General features: G+C 35.6%; 1 protein-coding gene and 1 pseudogene across 1 annotated transcript in view; both read left to right on the top strand.

The window, feature by feature from the left end:
• Nucleotides 1–1,314: 1,314 nt before the first annotated feature.
• LOC127946873 (protein MON2 homolog) lies at nt 1,315–20,792 on the top strand (annotated as a pseudogene).
• Nucleotides 20,793–20,873: 81 nt separating this feature from the next.
• LOC127946874 (protein MON2 homolog) overlaps nt 20,874–25,536 on the top strand; it is a 34,911-nt gene continuing 30,248 nt past the window's right edge. The window contains exon 1 of the mRNA XM_052543699.1: nt 20,874–20,984. Within this exon, the coding sequence (XP_052399659.1) occupies nt 20,874–20,984 (111 nt within the window). The remainder of the gene's footprint in view (nt 20,985–25,536) is intronic.

The following is a 25,536-nucleotide window of genomic DNA, read 5'->3' on the forward strand; positions in this document are numbered from 1 at the left end:
ATTATATAGATAAATCGTGTAAGCTACTACTAAATATTGTAGAAACTTAATTTTCTGTAAAGCTGCTTTGCAATGATTTGTAAAGTAAAAAGCACTATGAATTAAATGAAAACATTATACTAAAATTAAAGTAACTTTTTAGAAAATTTGAAATGCTAAAATGATTAAAACTGACATTTAAAAAAAAATGGCTAAAAAATAATGGCTAAAAAAAATAATAAAACTAATTCCTAAACCTCAAACTGCAACCATGAGGCTAAAAGCTATGCTATGTGTCACTCTGAGTAAGTGCTGTAACAGTTTATAAAGACTTTGATGTTGTTTGGACGCCAGAACGCGCGCGCGCGCGTGTGTGTTTGTGTGTGTGTGTCCACCTGGATGTTCCCGTGTTTGGCTCCTGGATGATCTGAATCCTCTCAAAGTCCCTCCCCAGGATGATGATGTCACAGTCAGAGTAGGACGCCTGTCCCACGAGCCCCGGACAAAACAACACACACAGTCTGACACTGATAATCACGGAGAGTTCTATATCATCTGAATGTAATGTTTTGCTACATTTCTATTTATTTTTTTAAATCGAGGAATCAGAGTTTTAAATGTTTTCATTTACGGTTAATAATCTCTGCTGCTGCTGTTACACTCACAGTCACGAACAGCTTGAATCATCTGGACTTTTTAAGTCAAATATTTTATTTAATATTATTTTTTTTAAATATCAGACAATGACTGCCTTCATTTTGCATGCATCTTATTTATTTTCGCTTATAAACTTTTTTTTTGCTCTTTTTGTTGTGTGTTTTTTTTTTTAATCCACATTTGTAAGTTGCTTTGGATAAAAGCGTCTGCTAAATGAATAAATGTAAATGTAAACTTATCAAATTATGGCTTCGTTTCCTTACATGAATATCGAAATATTCAACTCAAATAAACACTTCTATGATGCAGTATTAGAATTAGAATTAAATTTGGGGTCTTGAAATACCCTGAACACTGCACAGAGGAAGATGACCATTGCTACAAAAATAAAATACAAATTGAAACTCATCCTATTTTGTTTTAATTAATTATTAACAAATATCTGTCTCTAAACCTCTTTTCTCTTTTATTAAAAGTTGATTTAGACAAGTACATGATAGAATCAAATGTTTTGCAAATCCACTCGAAAGGCCTGATCTCAAATGATTCGCCAAACGCGCTTCGGAGTCCCGATCTGAATCAAATGTTTTGAACTCGCTCCGAAGCCCGGATCAAATGATTCGCGAAACGCGCTTCGGAGTCCCGATCTGAATCAAATGTTTTGAACTTGCTCTGAAGCCCCGATCAAATGATTCGTGAACCAAGAGCCGATCAGTCGAGAATTTCTTTGCTGGGACATGGTTGTGATGAACCCTCTTTTGAGTAAGTATTGATTTATTGATTTATTGATATATTGCCACATTCACAGCATTGGTTTTAAATCATCTTGTATATTAATGATTGTAAGACGTTGTTTGATATTAGGATAACTTTAACATGTTCACTCATAGATAATGGTTTAGCGCTAGCTTCTAGCTAGCTATGCATTATTAAGTTTGCATTTTTGTAATATTGGTCTCGTGTGTGTAACGTTATCTGCCTCTTGTAATGAAAATTAAGCTTCAGCATTTTTATCACTGTTTGAGTTGGTTCAGACAAGGCCGCCTGCTTGAATATCAAAAAAGTGGGGGCTTATCTGCTAATGTTACCATCTATTAGCTTGAAACCATCCAGCATTGATTGAACATCACCGCTAATTTTAAACAGTTTAACAACAAAACAAAACATCTTGAAAACCAAGGCATTTGCAGGAGATGCATAATGACCTCAGATATTAATTAAATTATCTACTCAATATATTAATTTTTAGATTTTTATTGGTTAATTCTTAAAACAGGGAAAAAATTATGCCAAAGGTGCAAACTATTGTTTTTCAAACAATCAAATCCTGCGATCGTTTACTCTTCCTCAGCCTGAACAAGTGTTTTTTTTTTCTGCTGAACACTAAAGATGATGTTTTTATGAGAGCGAACAGTTGACGGCACCCATTGACTTCTATGCTACAGGAAGAAATACTATGGAAGTGAATGGGTACCATCAACCGTTTGGTGTTTAAAGCATAATCTTTTTAGCATTCAGCAGAAGACAGAAACTCGTACAAAAAATATATAATTTTTACATTTTATTAAAAAAAATAAATATGTAAAATAAGCACACACAGTTAAACTTTTATTCCTAACTAGTAATAAAACTAATTCCTAAACCTCAAACTGCAACCATGAGGCTAAAATCTGAATGTAATGTTTTGCTACATTTCTATTTATTTTTTTAAATCGAGGAATCAGAGTTTTAAATGTTTTCATTTACGGTTAATAATCTCTGCTGCTGCTGTTACACTCACAGTCACGAACAGCTTGAATCATCTGCACTTTTTAAGTCAAATATTTTATTTTATATTATTGTTTTAACATATCAGACAATGACTGCCTTCATTTTGCATGCATCTTATTTATTTTCGCTTATAAACTTTTTTTTTGCTCTTTTTGTTGTTTTTGTTGTGTGTTTTTTTTATCCTCATTTGTAAGTCGTACAAAATTAAAATTAAAACTCATCCTATTTTGTGTTAATTAATTATTAACAAATATCTGTCTCTAAACCTCTTTTTCTTTATTAAAAGTTGATTAAGACAAGTACATGATAGAATCAAATGTTTTGCAAATCCACTCGAAAGGCCTGATCTCAAATGATTCGTTAAATGCGCTTCGGAGTCCCGATCTGAATGATTCGCCAAACGCGCTTCGGAGTCCCGATCTGAATCAATTGTTTTGAACTTGCTCCGAAGCCCCGATCTGAATGATTCGCCAAACGCGCTTCGGAGTGCCGATCTGAATCAAATGTTTTGCTAACTCGCTCCGAAGCCCCGATCAAATGATTCGCGAAACGCGCTTCGGAGTCCCGATCTGAATCAAATGTTTTGAACTCGCTCCGAAGCCCCGATCAAATGATTCGCGAAACACGCTTCGGAGTGCCGATCTGAATCAAATGTTTTGCTAACTCGCTCCGAAGCCCCGATCAAATGATTCGCGAAACGCGCTTCGGAGTCCCGATCTGAATCAAATGTTTTGCTAAAACTCGCTCCGAAGCCCCGATCTGAATGATTCGCCAAACACGCTTCGGAGTCCCGATCTGAATCAAATGTTTTGCGAACTCGCTCAGAAGCCCCGATCAAATGATTCGCGAAACGCACTTCGGAGTCCCGATCTGAATGATTCGCCAAACACTCTTCGGAGTCCCGATCTGAATCAAATGTTTGCGAACTCACTCCGAAGCCCCGATCAAATTATTCGTGAAACCAAGAGCCGACATCAGTGGAGAATTTCTTTGCTGTGACATGGTTGCGCTGAACCCTCTTTTGAGTAGTAAGTATTGATTTATTGGTGTATTGCGACATTCACAGCATTGGTTTTTAAATCATCTCTATATTAATGATTGTAAGAAGTTGTTTGATATTAGGACAACTTTAACATGTTCACTCATAGATAATGGTTTAGCGCTAGCTTCTAGCTAGCTATGCATTATTAAGTTTGCATTTTTGTAATTTCGGTCTCGTGTGTGTGTAACGTTATCTGCCTCTTTATAATGAAAATTAAGCTTCAGCATTTTAATCACTGTTTGAGTTGGTTCAGACAAGGCCGCCTGTTTGAATATCAAAAAAGTGAGGGCTTATCTGCTAATGTTAGCTACCGTCTATTAGCTTGAAACCCATAGACATCATATAGGTAGACGCCCCATCGAACGCTACTGCCTATTGGCACGAACGAGCCGTGGAGCCGCCATCTTGGACCGGTCGCCAGCTCCACTCAGTGTAACTTGTTTGCCAGGTGCAATGAGCTGTCAGCGCATTAAATTAATCATATCTCACTGAATTCCTAACTGATTTTGACGCGGATTCTTTTGCTGCAAAGGTCATTCATGCAGTTATGATATAGGACACACGATTCGGCGTATTTTAATATTCATAATAGGCTTTACAGTTACATATTCTATTCTGATAGAAGATATAAATGACCAGACGCCCAAAATATAAATATGTGAGGTAGAATATTTATAAATCACACACTATAAATATATAATAAAGAAGCAGAAACAGATAGTTGCAGTAAAATAAGATATTTAATAAGTTGAAGAAACAATTTATTATAATTTGTGACATATACACTCTGGTTCTCTCTCTCTCTCTCTCTCTCTCTCTCTCACACACACACACACACACACACACTCTTCTCCCTCCCTCACCATCACACACACACACACACACTCTCTCTTCTGTGACTGTTGACACCTGAGGAGCTTGTATTGCTGAAGCTTGGCGGATCACCCTCTCTGCAGCTCTCAGCACCTTATAATAAGAATACAAATAATGCATATTTATTAGCGCTTTACACAGTACTCAAATACACTATACAGAACAGAGAAAATATGAACAAAGCAACCTTAATATACATTACTTGCTGATATCACGTGCGCAAACACAAATAAAAGTTATTATGTTCTGTCGAACAATGTATGTACTCAGATTGGATTGTGTTTGTATTAGCACTTAACGTTACCTAACGCTAAAAGTAAGTTTCGTGCATCTAACAAGTGTTTTTTCGAACTTCTTTCTGAACTGAATAGTAATAGTAAGTTATGTGAGAAACACTTGAGCTGAGATACATAGTCTAACTAATGTTAGCTAGCTACGCTTTCAGTACAGTACTATCAAAGATCCTTGCTCCTTCTCAATTCTCTGGATTTAAGGACAAACTACAACCAATAGTACAATAGTAATGTTAAATCTTACTTGTGAAAAATAATCCCGAGCCGTACTTGCGATGCTCCGCCGATAAGAACAGGAAAATGCTGCACAGTGCTCTGGCATCTTAACTGCTGCTACGCAACGAAACTAGGACTACGACCGGTTCAAGATGGCGGCCGCAAATCTCGTCGCCCAGCGGCCAATAGGGCGTCTACTTATATGATGTCTATGTTGAAACCATCCAGCATTGATTGAACATCACCGCTGATTTTAAACAGTTTAACAACAAAACAAAACGCTAAATATACATTTCTTGCTAAGTTACCTATGCAGCCCAGCTAACCAGGAAAACGGTTTTAAAACAGTATTGTTTATACAGCGTTTCGGATGAATACAGCGTCTCCTGCAGCGGGGAGTCATGGGCAGAGGGACCGCAGCGTTCGCTACATTAGCTTCTTGTGTCGTCTGGGGTCTGATTAACAGTAAATTCATCAAATTCAGTGTCCACAATGATATTTTCCAACAAGCTGTCATATTTTACGGGGCCCACGTGAGTGAGGATTTCTTCAATAGTTTGTTCCTGCACAACCCGAGGCTGCAGATTCAGGACCGCAGTTCTACTCTCTTGGTTTAGTTTGCAGTCACGTTACTTTGTATATAGCATCAATATATTAATCTCAGTAGTATCTCAGTAGTAGTATTTGTTTTTAAATGTAAAAATTCTTACAATTCTTTAAATTCCATCTTTATTTGACCCTCTAACTTTAACCCTCACTATTCTAATTCTATTCTTTAAAAAAATCAAACTACCTTTCTAATCTTTTTGTATTCTATTTTCTTTTAATTTATTATGTAATTATATATGTGTGTGTGTGTGTGTGTGTGTGTGTGTGTGTGAATGAATGTGTAAAGACCTCTAACTAGCTTGCTCTATTCTTTTTATTTTATTTTTAATTCTATCTGTTTTCTTTTTATTTAGTATATTATTTAAAATCCCATGCTACGTGTACTGTGTTAGCCTAACTGAGACTTGTTATAGCACTTATATATCATTGATCTTTTTGTTGTTTTTATTGCTTCCACTGTCTTCATCTGTAAGTCGCTTTGGTTAAAAGCTTCTGCTCAATGAATAAATGTAATGTAAATGTGATTTTTGATTCAAAATGCAGCAGGGGTTAATTACTAAGTGTGCTTTGAGTCACAATTTTAAATTTAAACATGAATTTACAAAAAATATAAATGAAATATCAATTTTGTAAAATTGATGCATATCAATTTTAAAACAATTCTAAAAAATGAAGAACCTTAAAAGTCTTAGTCTCTTGAATTATACAGTATATTGATTAACTTCCTTAAGGTGAATTAGCTCATTATCAGGTAAGTTAAAGTTGGAATCAGCGTATGGAGTCACTAAATTACAGCCAATATTTTAAAAGTGTTTGAGAGGCAAGACAAGACACAAGAATGATTCAAGAATGTTTATTTATATAAACATATATATATATATATATATATATATATATATATATATATATATATATATATATATGTATGTATGTGTGTGTGTGTGTGTGTGTGTGTATATATGTATGTAATAATTTCGTAAAGATTTAAATTAATATTACAGGCAAATTGGCCAATATGAATTCCTCTACTACAATAATTTTATGTATAGCTAATTAATACTTCTTAGTTAGACTAATTAAATATATATTTTTATATATAAATTTTTCTATATCATCATATACAGCTTTTTTTCTTTATTAATGCTGTTGTATGAAATTTTTACATTTAAAATTAAATGATTGTTCTTGAACAGTCTCATTTTTATAATAATCTTCTCCCATATTCTAGCACATTTTCTCTATAATGTAGCATTTTTACTTCTTTGTGCTCTGCATTAATTTGTTTACCAGAGAAAGCTCATTCACTGGAAAGGAAACAGAATCAGAACATTGCTGAATAATGATGCAGAGATAAAGAGAAACTTCCTTCATTTTATTCTTCACTTTATCAGATGGAAATAAACACAAGTAGGAAATGCTTAATTTTAGTTTTCAGAAGTTGAATCATTAAAACAAGTAAAAGAATCAAGTGTAGAAAACTTCTAAATAAAATTCAAGAATATTTAAGATCTTTAATCAAGATTTTGCTTCTCAAATAGATAAAAAAAATAAACTTGTTTGATTAGGGTTGTTAAATATATAATATAACAATAATATACTATATATATGTGTTTGTGTGTGTGTGTGTGTGTATTTATTATATATACATATAAATATACCCAGCACCTCGTTCATAAAACTTTGTCTAATTTGTTAGTTTGTACACATTTAATTAATTATGGCTGTTTAAGTAAGAATTACTCCAACCAAATAAATTAATTTGTATTTCTTTGCGGCTCATAGTTTTGTAGTGGTGAATTGTGTGATTTAGTGCTGTTATCGTAGATGTAATTATTTGTAAAAGTTTTTATAAAGTTTTTTTTTTTTTTAGTTTTAGAATTTTAGTACTTGAGCAAAAAATTAGAAATATTACTTTGGTAACTTGCAGAAATAAAATAAGTTTTGGGTTTTTTTTATTTTAAGAAATTAAAATTATTATTATTTTTATATTTTGCTTTACAGTTTTCTTCATATTTATAGTTTTAGTTAACAATAATGACCCCTGATCTAAGGAGCTAGTTTAATTCTAAAGGTAAGAGAGAAGAAAAAAATGACAAGGCAAAAAAAACTAATATGACATGAAAAAATAAATAAATGCTACAAAATATAGAATATGCCATATTTGAGGTTAGTTTTCAACAAATGCTTGTTATTTTGAAATTATTCTTGCAGTTGATCGTGTATAAACTGGAAACCAGCAGCCTTAAATTAAAGTTTATTTTGTTTTAATTAGGGATGCACCTATATTTTGGCCGATAAATCTTTATCCAAATTCTTGAGAGAGCCTGATTACAAAAAAAGGTCTCCTCATTAAAAGCCACATCCCAAACACTTCAACATAAGCAGCCTGGTCTGAACAATGTACATTTAAAAAAAATAGTTATACTCACCCATTGCCAAATTTCATCATTAAAAAGTCTTATAAATAAATAAAATAATGTCAGGTCAAGAGTTTCTGAAGTATATAATGCATTATTTATCGGCTTTAAGATAACGCCCAAATTATCTTATCGGACCGATACGATAACAGGAAAAATGAGCATTTATCAGCCGATACCGATATGGTGGCCGATATATAGTTCATCCCTAGTTTTAATTAATTTAGTACTTAAACTAAACTAAAATTTAAATGTTACTTCGCAATGAGTTATTTATATTTATTTTTATTTCCGTTAATGTTTGTTTTATTTCAAGTAACGAAAATGTTGTAGTTTTTTACAGTTTGATTTGTAGTTTTACTTTTTTGAAAAATAGAAAAAACATGGCAAGGAAAAAATTGTTGCAAGAAGCTTTAAAAAAATAGTGGACTTCAGGAAAAAAAATACTACAATAATATAGAATATGGGATGTTTAAGTTTAATTTTCTTTTTCTTTTTTTAAGAAATAAACATAATATAAACACCTTATTTTGAGAGAAATTTTAAAACAAGAAATAGTGACATTGTGAGAAATAAAAAATCTTAAGTTCACAAAATAAAGGGCTTGAAAACAGCCCTTTTTTAATGTTTAGATAAAATCATTCCTGTAGTTGATAGCAGATAAACTGGAAAACAACAAGCTGAAACTAAAGCGTTCAGATGAGAGATCAGACCACGAGGTGAGAAATCATCATCATACATTTCACCTCATCAGTTTAGGACACAGATCTGTCAAACGCGTCCCCTTCGGAGAGGACAGACAGCTGTGTGTGTGTGTTTTATTGGAGCCTGTGGATCTCTACGGAGAGCGTGAGGAGTCTAGAGAGGCAGATGATCAGATGTGATGAGGAGAGCTGGAGTCAGCCAGCCGAACAGTGTTTGTGTGTGTTCTCTGAAGGCTTTCCCTGCTGTTATGGGAGAATAGAGTCATTGTGGCCTGTGAATCTCAGCGGGCAGCACCACTCGGCACTGACACTCCTCTATTTGGTTTAATTTCAGAGGGTTTTTACTAGGGATCGACCGATATGGATTTTTTTTTTTTTGTACCGATACCGATTTTTTTCCATCAGCCTTAGCCGATGACCGATATGGGCTGCCGATTTTTTTTTTTTTTTGAGCGATACTGCTTTTTCTTTCTCAATTTACATCATAAAAATGACACGATGATTCCAAATGTTACAAGTCTCAATTTAAAAAAGGAACATTTATTGAACTTAATATGGATGGGTGTACTGCATATGGTTAACTGTGCAAGGGTAAAAGGCTTTCATCAACATCTACAACACAGCCTTGATGATGCATTGCTTGCTGACGCATTATAATCAGGTCATCACAAAATGTCCTGACTAGGGCTGCACGTTCTCAAGTTTTTCATTAACCGTTAACCGAGGCCCTTAGCGGTTAATACTCGGTTAACCATAGTGTGCCATAGTAACCATAACCATAGTAATTTCCGTACATTGGCCGAAAAAAAAAAGGAATGTCCAATAAAATTGTATCTCTCCGGTCAAATTGTCCTATTAAAACTGCCTAATAATGCCGCCCATTAACACAATCTGAATTTGAGAATAAGCCTAAAATGTATAAGGCAAAAGGTAACAAGCAGACTCCGCGGCCGCCTCGCTAAGGCTATGACTATGACTATGTTTGACACGTACAATATTTGAAAATCGATAATTATTTATTTATTTATTTAAATTACATTTATATCTGAATTTATGTCAACCTATAGACTTTCAAATATCAAAATGTCATGAATTAATATGTATTTTTGTACAAAATGACATATAAACATATTTTCCTATTATACTTTGCCTGGAAACGCTTCCAACAAGGCGTCGGTTCTATTTCTAGCATGCACGCGTCGAGCCGCGCCTGAGCCGCGCGTCTCACGCAGGCAGTCGGCAAGCTCTAACCTGTTAACATGGGAACCGAATTAAAAACAGACACGCCACGCAGCTGAGATGCTTTCGCCACGCATCCAGTGTGTCCTGACCGGCATAATGATGCCCGGGTGTTGGCTGTTGAGATTACAACAACGAGGTTGTACTTGAAGTATGTCTAAGCACTGTATTGCAATACTTGCATTTTGCCCGATTTTGCCCCGTCACTCGTATTAGCCCGCTTCATATTAGAAAAATGACTTCTTCTTGTGGACATTACAAATGTCTGGGAGCGCTCTGGCGGTCTCTGGTGGTGCAAAAATGTATTACAACTAAATTCAATGCACGCCATTGACGTCACTTAACCGAGCAAAATGTTTTACTCGGTTACACAATTTTTAACGGTTAACCGGTTAACCATGGACACCCCTAGTCCTGACTGTCAATACATTTAAATAATTTAAGAAAACTATAAACCTGATAAGTAGCCATTGAAATAAAGTGCTTGATTTGTAATTTAAGACTGCCAATACACGTAAAAACCTCAAAAATCGGCCCGATATATCGGTTGATCCCTAGTTTTTACAGTTAGTTTCTTTGGTTGTTTGTCCGAGGCTAGAGTCCACGTCCAAAAGCGTGTTTGAGTTTGACTTCTGAAACGCTTTTGGTTTGAAGCCAATGTGAAACTGAATTCACAGCATGTTTTGCTTCTGTAAATGTAAAGGTTTACTCGTCTGTATTTAAATCATGAAATGTAGAAAAGTAATTGAGACATTTTCTGCAACTCATAAAGGGAAAATTAATATATTTGTTTTATTTTTAGTGGGGATGTATGGGCACCATAATGGTTAAATCAGCCAAAATATGTTTTTATTTTAATATCATTGATATACTATTAATTAATTAGCATCGTTGATGTACATTTATAGTTTTTTAATAATATTTTGAATTAGATTTTTTTTTGTTTTCGATTTTCATTTCAATATTAGGTATTGTCATTTTTATTTTATTATATCCATTATTAGTTCTTTTTAAGTTGATAGTTTATTAGCACCATAGCAATTATCAGCCAATGTCATTGTTTTAATTTTTATGATACTTGTAGTTCATGTAATATATATATTTATTTTACTTTATAACCATTTATATACAGTTACAGTTCTTGATATTTATTATGTAAGATTTATTTGTTTTTTAAATGACAATTTAGGTAAAATGTTAAGTTTGCTCTGTGTTTTTTGTCTTTTTTATGAGTTTTTTTTAAAGCATACAAAGTTTCTACCAATCTTATGTTTTTCTTGAGTACTTAGAGAGTAGTATTGCATAGGGGTTGACCGATTATCGGTGCCAATAGTAAGCTTTTTTAAAATAGTTATCATATCAATCACTTTTAAAGAAATAATATTAAATAATACATTTAAATAATGTTTTTGTCAGAGCCCTTTTTGTTCTTTTTCTTTTTTTTTGTTCATTTTTACACCGGGCACATATCGGTTCAAAATATCATTTATCAATCTACTTGATCTGTAATAATCTGTATTGGCATACTAAAACACACATTGGTGTAGCATCCTTCTATTTCCAAAAAGTCTTTAGTTTTATCAGATTTATAAAAGTCGAGCTCCTGGAGGCGTGCCGTGAGCAGAGCTAAAGAGTCAAGAATATAAAAAGAAATCATATTTTTTTAAAAGCATGAAATAGCATTAGAACTCCCCTGTAATATATTTATGTAGTCTATTTATATGAAGTTTTAGTTGTCAGTATATATGCACCATAATGGTTATATCAGCCGATATCAGTGTTTTAAATAATGAACTTAAGTTTTTTTTATTTCTCACATTGTAACTTTTATTTCTTATTTAAAATTTTCTCTCAAAATAAGGTGTTTATTTCTTTTTTTTAAAAAGGTTTTATTAATGTTCCTAATGTTTCATTTATTTTATTGTAGCATATGTTTTTTCAATAAAGTTTTTGTAACATCGGACATTTATAATTTATTGGCCGTAACACATTTAAATGTCTTTTTCTTTCTTTTTAATCTGTCTTAAGGCCGCAGAGTCTGGCATCGTCAAGATTAAAACCATCGCTGCTAGAAACACCGAGATATATGGCAGGTAAGAGTGTGTGATGTTAAAGTGGTGTGTGTTAGAAGTTTGACCCATGAACTCTATTGTGTTGATTTGCCATCAGCGGTGAAGGAGAACAGTTCAGAGGTGGTCCAGCCGTTCCTCATGGGCTGTGGAACCAAAGAACCCAAAATCACCCAGCTGTGTCTGGCAGCCATTCAGAGACTCATGTCCCATGAGATCGTGTCCGAGGTCAGAAAACACACACACACACTCACACACAAACACACACACCTAAGCAATTCAACCAGGAACCGGTTAAAGCATCAGCACATAAATCAACAATGTAGAGCATTCTGTGTCTATTAGAGCCCCAGCTGAGACTGCACTGTCCTTATTTTGAGGGTTATGAGCCACATTAGAGTTGTTTCGATGAGTTGATGAGTGTGTTTGCAGGCGGCGGCTGGGAACATCATTAACATGCTGTGGCAGCTGATGGAGAACGGACTGGAGGAACTCAAACTGCTGCAGACGGTTCTGGTGCTGCTCACCACTAACACCATCATACACGACGAAGTGCTGTCCAAGGTACGGCACGCGATTAAACAGAGCCATCACACACTCAACGGATGGATATCACGGGCTCGTTTGGTGAAAAACAAGATTTTTTTCAAGAATCTCATGAAATCTTAATTCAAGAGGAAATTATGTATTTTTTTTTTTTGTGGTGGCATAATTTTTTGGTTGTCAGCCAATATCAGTGTTTTAATTATAAATATTTATAATAAAATATTTTTATTGTGATTTATTTTTATTTATTTTAGGTTTTATTAATACTTTTCATATTTTTTTATTATTATTAAAATCCTTATATGTATAGCCAATATTAGTGTTTATATATATATATATATTATTAGTACAAATATAATTGTAATGTAGGAATTTTCTGTATTAAAAAATGTAATTGCGGCTTTTTATTTCAGAATTCCATTTTTATTTTTCTGAATTTGTAAGTTTTTAATAAAATATGAAAAATTCTTATCTATATCTATAGCCAATATCAGTGTTTAAGAAAATATTTAATAAAATAAAAATATAATTTTAATGGAAAATATTATTTACATTTTTATCTCAAAGTTTTAGAATTTGTAACTTTATTTCTGAGTTAATAACACGACTATTTTCCTAATTTAAACATTCTCTCACTATAAACTGTTATATTTTATTTTTACTAGATTTATTTCTTGAAGTAAAATGGCTCTATTAAATGTTAAATGTTGTGACGAGTCCCTCGTTACTTCCACTAAGACCGGTCAGTGGGTGTGGTTGGAAGGCTCGTCAACAGAATTGTGTACACCTGTTCCTTCCCTATATAGTGTCAGCTCTGTTTGGTGTGGAGTGTGAACTCCCGGTTGTTTGGTTTTGCTTTGGCTATTTTGAGGTTATGATTAGTTAAACTCGGTTCTGTTGGATGCTTGGAGCATTCGTTTGTTTGAAGGAATCGTGTTTTGGTTTTTTGATTTCTTATTTTATGTTCTTTATTTATATTAATAAATATCTTTGTTGCAACATACCAACCTGACTATGTCCTCCTTCCCATTTGTCACGGCTTTGAGCCGGTCGTGACAAATGTTACTTTTGAAAATGCATTTATTACTTCCATATTATTGTGGAATATAAGCAATTTATGTAAGAATTTTACTGTATGTAAATTTTTCTTTGTAAAGTACAACAAAATATAAAATTAGCTATTCATCAGTTTTTTTTTTTTTTTTTAATAACACGCAAATAATGATCTACTAAGATTTCAGTGTTGGATTGTACGACATTTACCACGTTCACGGATAATGTAAAAAAAAAATTGATTTCCAGGTTTGGAAAAAATCATGGAAATGTGTAAAAATCTTACAAAATCATATAGCATATACAAATATTTATAGTATGCTCAGCTCAATTAAAAAAGAAAAAGTATATATAATAAGTTGCTGCTTATGTTTTCTCTTTTAAAATGAGTCATTGTCCATTAATTTGAAATGATGTGAAGCTCATGAAAAAATATAGAAATTCAAAACCTGTAGAAATCCTGATTTACATATTGGCGCAGTAGTAGAAATAGCCTGTTTAATTCTAAGCAGAGTCCTGTTAATTCGATCCTTCTGAACAGTTGAGTTGAGTTTTTTTAAGAACATAAATCTACAGGATTTTAGTAACCAAAACCCCTGTGTCTTGTGTTTCTCATCTCAGGCCATCGTTCTGTGTTTCCGCTTGCACTTCACTAAAGACAGCATCACCAACAACACAGCGGCTGCCACCGTCAGACAGGTGATGACTGTGGTGTTCGAGAGGATGGTGGCAGAGGACGAGAAGTTCTGTGTCCTGCTGTCCAGGAGAACAATAACTGGCGCTCCGTCATCACCCTGAGACCCAGCGCTAAAGACGCCTACATGCTCTTCCAGGTGAACTCTGTGATACTGAGTCCAGGACACACATGCAAACTATCTTCATCATTCAAGCTGAAAATCTCAGAATAAAAAAAGAATAAAGAATAATTTAAATAAAGAATCAATCAACATGTTAAATAAATTATTAAATTTCTTGGTAATAATAACTATAATTAAAAAAAGTTATTTCTTAAGTAATATGGTTTATAAGATTAAGCTAAACAGGCGGTGATATAGAATCGGTGGGCGGAGCTAAATGGGCGGTGATCTAGAATCGGTGGGCGGGGCTAAACAGGCGGTGATATAGAATCGGTGGACGGAGCTAAACTGGAACTGTTGTAGAATTGGTGGGCGGGGCTAAACAGGCGGTGATATAGAATCGATGGGTGGAGCTAAACAGGCGGTGATATAGAATCGGTGGGCGGAGCTAAACAGGCGGTGATATAGAATCGGTGGATGGAGCTAAGCAGGCGGTGATCTAGAATTGGTGGGCGGGGCTAAACAGGCAGTGATGTAGAATTGGTGGTTGGGGCTAAACAGGCAGTGATGTAGAATAGGTGGGCGGGGCTAAACAGTCAGCGATCTATAAATGGTGGGCGGGGCTAAACTGACACTGTTGTAGAATTAATGGGCGTGGGCTAAACAGTGATGTAGAAGCAAGTGTTGATGATCTTCTGTGGAGGCGGGGTTTAGCCACACTATTAAAGTCATAAAGTGGCTCATTTCACAAGCTGCTGTTTTGGCAGATTGGCTTCAATATCAGATGTTTAAGAGTAACTAAAAAAAAATTTAGTTATGCAACTTACAGGATGCTTTAATAGTACAATGACCTCTTATAATTCAATTAGTATATTTCGATTTCTCATTTCATGACCCCTTTAATATAATGAGATATTATAATTATATATGAATCGAAATGAATGCAGTTTTGAATATAGACACACATGAAGTTGAAAGTAAATATTTGTTTTTTGAGTTTCTGTACATATAAATGTCCTTCTGCAGGATCTGTGTCAGCTGGTGAACGCTGACGCCCCCTACTGGTTAGTGGGAATGACCGAGATGACCCGGTCGTTCGGCCTAGAGCTGCTGAAGTTTTCCTGCAGGTAATCCCAACACATCCCGATGAAAACGCAAATAAACCAGAGGAAGCAACTCGTTCCCAGCTTTCTAACCTTTGGCCCTCTCTGTGTGTAGCATCAGGAGTTCAGTTTCCTGTTGAAGGAGTGCGTGTGTCCGCTGCTCATCAAGCTGTTCTCTCCCAACATCAAGTTTCGTCAGGGCAGCAGCACGTCGTCTCCGGCTCCCGTGGAGAAACCCTACTTCCCCATCTGCATAAGACTACTGCGGGTCGTCTCGGTCCTCATCAAACACTTCTACAGCCTCCTGGTGAGACCAAACTCCCTCCAGGCCACTTATGTTAGTGAAGGTTCTTGCACCAAAAATGTCATAGTTTTTTTCATGCATTTGTCTTTTTAAAAGTTCTTGTTTCAGACCAGTGGAAAGAAAACATTTAAAAAGTGTATTGCGCCTTGCGTAAGAAAACCATTCGAGTTTGTTTCTCCACTTCAGCATGTTAAGAATTAATACATTTCGAAAATGTCTAGTTGAAATAGTTGCTAATTTCGTTATTTTGAGCTGTGTTTCTTCTCAGTCTGGAGATGCTGGAGAAGGTGGAGCCGCCCTCCATCCCTGAAGGTTACGTCATTACTGTGGCCTTCAGTGCCCTGCTGGATCTGGTGAGAGGAATCACCTCCATGATCGAGAGAGCGCTCAACACACAGGAACAGGAAGCTGTCATGAGGGAGGAGGCGGAGCCTGTCGGCCCTCCACTGAGTGACAGTGAGTTCATGCTGGCGTCTCATCGGTGTGACGTTATCACTCCAGAAGTCTTTGAATCTCTCCGTTTGGAGAACATCTCTGTAATAAAGAGACTCTGAGCTGACAAACCAGTGTGTCGTAACGTGCTTTAGTATGTAATATCATATGTGATATGATATATGCAAAACTTTGCAATAAGTTTCCATTTGTTAACATTAACTAACAATGAAAAATACTTGTTCATTTTATGTTTTATTCACAGTAAATAGAACTAACATGAACTAACATTGAACGGTTGTATTGATTAATTTGTATTACTTTTTATTCATAATTAATACTTTTATTAACATTTAAAAATGTTTTGATCATTGTTATTTAGTGTTAGTTAATGCATTAATTAATGTAAACTAATGGACCTTATTATAAAGTGTTATCTGTTTAACAAATGTAATGCAAGTGAGAAAAAGTGAATTCTGTGGAAATGTAATAATGATTTTACAAATAAATCTAGTCTAATTAAATATAATCTGGTATAATATGATAAATCAATGGAAAATTCAATAATTTTACAAAATAAAATCTATTGTAATATAATTTCTAAATAGAAAATGCTATTTTTTTGCAAATAAATAAATCTAATATTATATAATATATAAACAGAAAATACAATATTAGATAAAAAAAAACTAATCTAATATATAAACTGAAAATATATTTGTTTTACAAAAAAAACTAATCTAATATAAACACAAAATACAATAAAAAAAAAACTTAACATGATATATAAACATAAAATGCTATAAGTTTTACAAATAAATCAGAAAAACCAGAAAACTTATGTGAAATGCAAACTACAAGACTTTGAGTTTTCAAATACATTGATATATTGAGGGGAAGTCGTGGCCTAATGGTTAGAGGGTTGGACTCCCAATCGAAGGGTTGTGGGTTCTAGTCTCGGGCCGGACGGAATTGTGGGTGGGGGGAGTGCATGTACAGTTCTCTCTCCACCTTCAATACCATGACTTAGGTGCCCTTGAGCAAGGCATCAAACCCCCAACTGCTCCCCGGGCGCCGCAGCATAAATGGCTGCCCACTGCACCGGGTGTGTGCTCACAGTGTGTGTGTGTGTTCACTGCTCTGTGTGTGTGCATTTCGGATGGGTTAAATGCAGAGCACAAATTCTGAGTATGGGTCACCATACTTGGCTGAATGTCACTTCACTTCACTTGTATGCATAAAATGTTGTCCTTGTTTTTCTCTCTTTTTCTGTGCAAGCATCTGGTGGAGCCCTGAAGCTGTGGAGGGTTCGAGCATGGTACAAATCACTCGTATCACCTGTTTTAAACATTTTAAGCAGCATTTTTAGGCATGATAGATGTTTTCCAAGTCACCAGCATTTTTGTCTAGTAGGAAAAACCTTTTACCTGAAGATATTGCTCACTAATGCTCCAAAAACATGTTTTTGATTGACTTAAAACAAGTCTGTTATGGCCAAACAATGATGTCTAGATATGCACCGTACTAGGACTCCTCACAAGTGTTTGCTTTTATTCATTTAGGAGACACTTTTATCCAAAACAATATTCATAATATACAATACTAGGTTTATTAGACTGCTAGAGAGGAGCATAGTTAATGGTGATTATTTATTTTCTGTCACAGGTTTTGACCACAGCGGTGATGACCGATCTTCCCGTCATATCAAATATCCTGTCCAGACTCTTTGAAAGCTCACAGTAAGAACAGACATTATTCAGTTTACTTGGTTTTAAATCCATGAGTGTCATTGGGTTGGTAAATTATAACAGTGTGTGTGTGTGTGTATATATGTGTGTGTGTGTGTGTGTAGATACCTGGACGACGTGTCTCTGCATCACCTGATAAACGCTCTGTGCTCTTTATCCATGGAGGCCATGGAGATGGCTTATGGAAACACCAAGGTGCGTTCAGATGCTAAAGCTAATTCCAGATTAGTTTCATCCTAACAGAATGAGGTGTCATCTTTCTATCGCTCTCGTCTCTGCGGTTAGGAGCCGTCTCTGTTCGCAGTGGCCAAGCTGTTAGAGACCAGACTGGTTAATATGGACCGGATCCAGATTCTGTGGAGGCCGCTGACGGCTCATTTACTGGAGGTGAGAGCAGAGGACTTGGTCATTTTTATGTTTATTATTTATACATAATTTATTTATTTACATTATATTACACTATCAGAGAGATTTGCCGCTTTATGGGCCTTGAACGGTTAAATACACACACTGTCTTTGCAAATATCCTCATAAACACAGTAGTTTTGGTCTTGAGTGAAAGCGAACAACTGATCCGGGAAGCTCTTAAAGTGACAGCAGTCTAATATGCTCTAAACTGCTCATCTTGACTTTAATAAGAAGAAATGTATATTAAATTTACACCGTGAAGAATATGCAGTGATTTTATACATTTGATTTACTTTAGACAATATATGTTGCATTTCTTTTATTTATTTTGTCCTATTGCCTGTAATTGATTTCTTTTTTTTTAATCACTGAAATTCAGTGAACTTTGTATTTTTTTATTTAGGCTATTATTATTATTTTTTGGTGATATTGACACTGGTGACAAGAATTATGACATTTCTATGGTATCAAAAAATAAATTATATCAAGCAAAACCTTTTTTTTTTAAAGCAGGGTCTTGAAATGCCACTAAAATCGCTAAAACAAATATTACTAATATCAGTACAACTAACACGGTAAATAACTGTTGTAATGGAACAAGCTCTTTTCTGAAAACATCTGTAGTTACATAAATGCTAAAGCACGATTCATGTCCTCATGTTGTCTTTTTTCCTTCTCCGTCTCTTTCAACTTGTCTGTGTTGTAGAAGGTAAGTGCTGAACTTCCTTTTTTGCTTCAGAAATCCTTCCGACTACTCTTTTTGGATCGCTCTGTCATCCACCATCCTATCCTTTATGAAATTGTCTCTTTTCAAGTTCTCACAGGAACGAATCGGCCTCCTGTTGTTGTGTTAATCAGATGTTTTCGTTTTCAAGCTGATCTGGTCTGTCACACTTAAGTTTATTTCACAACTGTAGTGTGCTGCTTTGACCGGCAGACCACAGAACGGCTATGAGACATATTCCCTGAATGTTATTTTATATCTTCAGCTGTGTGTTGCACAATTTGAGAAAGTAAGCAGTAATTGGAGTCAAAAGTTTAATGCGTTGTGGAATGTCAATGCAAATAATGTGAAAGGACTTGTTTTACATCAATTTAAACACACCAATCTGTGCTCTACACAATCGAAATCCAATAAGGAATGTCTCCTCTTGAGATCTAAAAAAAAAAAGTCTAGTATAATTTATGAATATTTTTTAATTCAGTCTTAATTATGTTTTGTGTTGTCCGTTTCGTTTGCATAATAATTTATTCTTACGACCAATATATATTGCTTTTCTTTTTTTCTTGTGATAATGACGTTATGTTGTCCATCCATATGTCTTCAAGCTCCATTTGCAATGTTTGATGTCAAAGATGTGTCTGGGTCATATTTCACCACAAAGTCAAGAATAAATAATAATAAGGGTATTATGTATGGAATAAGAACGTGAAGCCTGTTGTGGCTATATCTTGTCAGGTCTGTCAGCATCCTAATGCTAGAATGAGGGAGTGGGGAGTAGAGGCCATCACCTCGCTGATCAAAGCCGGGCTCTCCTTCAAACACGAGCCAGCGCTGTCCCAGAACCAGGTAGAAATCCAGTCAGATGATCTGAAATCAGTGCTCTTGGAGAGTTTGGTTATTGATTGGACAGCACCTTCAACCAATCCCCTGTCCTCGTCGGAGGCTGCAGATGCTGCTTCTGAACCCTCTGAAGGAGCTCTCCAACGTCCTACACACCGATATCCGACAGAAACAGCTGGAGTGTGTCCTACAGATCCTGCAGAACCAGGGAGACCGTCTCGGACCGGGATGACCTCTGGTGCTGGGGGTCATTGGAGCGATCCGCAATGACCAAGGGTGAGACGCCCTGCATGAGCTTGCAAAAAAGACCATTTTAGACAAGTGAGAATTTCCTTATTGGTGCATGTTGGGTTATGCAAGTTAGTGTTAGTTTGCTGCTTGGTAAATACGCATGGTCCTTCTTTTGAGGCTGGTTGACCGAGTAAGTCTTTATGATTTATGTAGTTAGCATCACATTTGAAGTGTTGTTCTTGTGAGTGTATCATTTGTACTCAACACACCTTTCGTTCTGCATTGAAACCCTCATACGAACAGCCTTCCAGTGCCTGCAGTTGGTGGTGACCGACTTCCTACCCACAATGCCTTGCATGTGCCTCCAAATTGTGGTGGATGTAGCTGGCAGCTTTGGGCTCCAGAACCAAGAGCTGAACATCAGCCTGACGTCTATCGTCTTGCTGGTGAGGTGTACTCCGAGTGTTGCTTGAAGGTTTTGAATGTTCTTTTGAGCTGACTTAGTGGATGACCAAGAGTTTTCCTTTTTTCCTGCAGTGGAACATCTCAGACTACTTCTTCCAAAGGGGAGAAGCTATTACAGAGGAGCTGGAGAGGGAGGAAGCCGTTCTCTTGAAACAGGCCCAAGATAAAGGTGAATCTCTGAACCGACCCTTCCACCCTGCGCCACCCTTTGACTGCCTGTGGTTGTGCCTGTATGCCAAGCTGGGTGAGTTGTGTGCACCTAAACAACTCTGATTTTTTTTTTTTTTGATGTTTGAATACGATTGTCTGTCGTTGTTCTAGACAACTTGTGTGGGTTCTGAGAATCTCCAGGTGATGTATCCCGCCGTCTTTGAGCAGCTCCTGCTGTTTGTGGAGTTCTCCTGCAAACCTCCTCAGTATGGGAAGATGGAGACCAAACATGTGGCCAATGCCAAATACAACCGGGTGAGTCTCCATCCTGGTTCCACTTCATAGTCTTCACTTTTTTGTTTTTTTAAGGTACTTGGTTTGCTTTTGTTCTGTTTGTCTTTGACGTTGTTTTATGACTCAACATAAATACACAGTCATTATTGTGTCTGTTTTCGGATTTGATGTTTCAGATCAGGAGTGCTTTGATGGTTTTGAATGCATATACGATTGGTAATTTGGGTAGTTTCAAACGTTTGTTCGTCTTTGTTGTTGTCATCATAAATAGTTTCATCAGTGTGTTGTGATCAGCAGTGGTAGTAAACATTTGTCTGCTCTTTTCTTGTTCTGTTTTTGTACTTCATACGGATCCACTTTAAATCCAACTCTTTGCACCGGTGAGTTCTTCCTCCCTCACGCTTTCTTCCTCTCTATCTCATGTCTTTCGTTTGCTTTCTTTTTCCTTTTTCCCTTCGGCTCATTTCAGCTCCATTTAACTGCTCTGTAAGACAAACTTCGCTCCTCATACTGTTACAGTATTGTTCAAAATAATAGCAGTACAATGTGACTAACCAGAATAATCAAGGTTTTTAGTATATTTTTTATTGCTACGTGGCAAACAAGTTACCAGTAGGTTCAGTAGATTCTCAGAAAACAAACAAGACCCAGCATTCATGATATGCACGCTCTTAAGGCTGTGCAATTGGGCAATTAGTTGAAAGGGGTGTGTTCAAAAAAATAGCAGTGTCTACCTTTGACTGTACAAACTCAAAACTATTTTGTACAAACATTTTTTTTTCTGGGATTTAGCAATCCTGTGAATCACTAAACTAATATTTAGTTGTATGACCACAGTTTTTTAAAACTGCTTGACATCTGTGTGGCATGGAGTCAACCAACTTGTGGCACCTCTCAGCTGTTATTCCACTCCATGATTCTTTAACAACATTCCACAATTCATTCACATTTCTTGGTTTTGCTTCAGAAACAGCATTTTTGATATCACCCCACAAGTTCTCAATTGGATTAAGGTCTGGAGATTGGGCTGGCCACTCCATAACATTAATTTTGTTGGTTTGGAACCAAGACTTTGCCCGTTTACTAGTGTGTTTTGGGTCATTGTCTTGTTGAAACAACCATTTCAAGGGCATGTCCTCTTCAGCATAGGGCAACATGACCTCTTCAAGTATTTTAACATATGCAAACTGATCCATGATCCCTGGTATGCGATAAATAGGCCCAACACCATAGTAGGAGAAACATGCCCATATCATGATGCTTGCACCTCCATGCTTCACTGTCTTCACTGTGTACTGTGGCTTGAATTCAGAGTTTGGGGGTCGTCTCACAAACTGCCTGTGGCCCTTGGACCCAAAAAGAACAATTTTACTCTCATCAGTCCACAAAATGTTCCTCCATTTCTCTTTAGGCCAGTTGATGTGTTCTTTGGCAAATTGTAACCTCTTCTGCACATGCCTTTTTTTTAACAGAGGGACTTTGCGGGGGATTCTTGAAAATAGATTAGCTTCACACAGACGTCTTCTAACTGTCACAGTACTTACAGGTAACTCCAGACTGTCTTTGATCATCCTGGAGGTGATCATTGGCTGAGCCTTTGCCATTCTGGTTATTCTTCTATCCATTTTGATGGTTGTCTTCCGTTTTCTTCCACGTCTCTCTGGTTTTGCTCTCCATTTTAAGGCATTGGAGATCATTTTAGCTGAACAGCCTATCATTTTTTGCACCTCTTTATAGGTTTTCCCCTCTCTAATCAACTTTTTAATCAAAGTACGCTGTTCTTCTGAACAATGTCTTGAACGACCCATTTTCCTCAGCTTTCAAATGCATGTTCAACAAGTGTTGGCTTCATCCTTAAATAGGGGCCACCTGATTCACACCTGTTTCTTCACAAAATTGATGACCTCAGTGATTGAATGCCACACTGCTATTTTTTTGAACACACCCCTTTCAACTAATTCAACTAATTGCCCAATTGCACAGCCTTAAGAGCGTGCATATCATGAATGCTGGGTCTCATTTGTTTTCTGAGAATCTACTGAACCTACTGGTAACTTGTTTGCCACGTAGCAATAAAAAAATATACGAAAAACCTTGATTATTCTGGTTAGTCACATTGTACTGCTATTATTTTGAACAATACTGTATATGTGTGTGTGTGTATATATATATATATATACACGGTGTGTGTGTACAGTATATGAGTGTGTTGTGTGTATATATGTGTGTGTGTGTTTGTGTGTGTGTATATATGTGTGTGTATATATATATATGTGTGTGTGTGTGGGTGTGTGTGTGTGTGTGTGTGTATATATGTATGTGTGTGTGTGTGTGTATATATGTATATGTGTGTGTTGTGTGTATTTGTGTGTGTGTATATATATATGTGTGTGTGTGTGTGTGTGTGTGTATATGTATGTGTGTGTGTGTGTGTATATATGTATATGTATATGTGTGTGTGTATATTTATATATATATGTATATGTGTGTTTGTGTGTGTGTGTATATATATATATATGTGTGTGTGTGTGTGTGTGTGTGTGTGTATATATATATATATATATATATATATATATATACACAAACACATGCATACACACATACACGCATACATACACACACATACATACACACATATAAATATACATACATACTTACACACTAGGGATGCACCGATCATGATTTTTCATGGCCGATTCCGATACCGATTTCCGTTTTTTTTTTTCTTTTTTTTTCTCTCTTTAGAGCAACAAACAAGAAAGAAGGAAAGTGTGCATAAACAAGATATTTGGTATTTAATAGGCCAAACTTGCTTTTGGCTATTGAAAACAATAACTGTAACCATCTGAAATTAACAGCAGTAACTGCATAGTAAGTAGCCTACATTCAATACAAACATAGATGGTACAGACATCAGCATTTAGCTTTTGTTTTTGAATTGGGTTGAAACTACATTGAACTGGCCTTAAATTAAAAGATTAACTGTGACCATGTGAAATTAAAGGCAATAACTGCATAGTTCTACAATCCAAACAACACAATCAACACACATTCAATAACATGTTTATTAATCAGCATTCAGTATTTTAGTTTTTAAATTTGGTTTTAAAAAAAAAAAAAAAGGTCTTTACCAGTGAGACTAAATAAAAGTATGCTATATAAATATATTTTCCAAAATGTTAAAATCAAATAATGTTTGTGCGAATAAAACAAAGATGCAAAGTGTTTCATTCATCCAATAAAAAACAAAACAAAATTAGGGTAATGATTCACATCTAGATTTTTTTACTTGAGCCAATGAAAAATAAATAACTTATTGTCTCAACTAAAAAAATATAGATGTGAATTACCCTAAAATGTTTTAATTGGATGAATGAAACCCTTTTTGTCAGTGTGCTACAGCAGGTGATTTTTAAATCAAATAAAGTCTATGCAATTTTAAGGTAAAATAAAAATAATCATCCTAATGAAGAACTGACGTTTATTTCTGGATTTTCAAACGTGTATGCAAGTTCTAATAATAAAAAAAAAAAAAACATTTCAGTTATGTCACAGTTTAGTACGTTTCGTTTCGCATCCAACACGTGAGAAGTTGAGCTGAACTTCTCTTCACGGTCCACGCATGTTCAGGGCGCAGACCGGTACAGTATGGGCTCGTGCAGCTTCAGTGCGCAGGAAAGGCTCTTATTGGTGCGCCAGTACCATAGACAGTAAAAGGCCAGTACACCAGCTGTTGATCGCTTCCTGCTATCTGTGCCTCAGACATGTAGCTCTGCACTTCCAGTACTGATCGGCTGCCTGTGCCCTGCGCACAGATTTCGAAATACTTCCATACAAATGACATAGCGAACGATTACAATGTAGTCTGTGCACGCGAGCGCACTTCCGGTAAAATCGGCCGGAAAAAGAACAAAAACCGGCCGATTGCCGATCGCGTATTTTAAGAAAAAACCGTCCGGTTCCGATTTATGGCCGGTCAACCGGTGCATCCCTAATACACACAAATACATACATACATATGCATACATACATGCACATATACACATACATACATACACACACACATACATATACATACATAAATACATGCATACATACATACATACACATATACATACATACACACACATATACATACATACACACATACATATACATACATTCACATAAATACACACACACACATACATACACATAAATACATATATATACATACATACACATAAATACACACACACACATACATACACATAAATACATATATATACATACACACATACATGCATACACATGCATGAATGCATGCATGCATACATACATACATACATATGCATACACATACACGCATATATACACATATACATACATACACACATATACATGCATGAATGCATGCATACATACATACATATGCATACATACATACATACATACATACATACACACATATACACACACATATACACATATACATGCATACATGCATGCATGCATGCATACATACATATGCATACATACATACATACATACACAGATACATACACATATACATACATACACACATACATATACA

This window comes from Carassius gibelio, chromosome A25, assembly GCF_023724105.1.
Source record: "Carassius gibelio isolate Cgi1373 ecotype wild population from Czech Republic chromosome A25, carGib1.2-hapl.c, whole genome shotgun sequence".
Lineage (NCBI taxonomy): Eukaryota > Metazoa > Chordata > Actinopteri > Cypriniformes > Cyprinidae > Carassius > Carassius gibelio.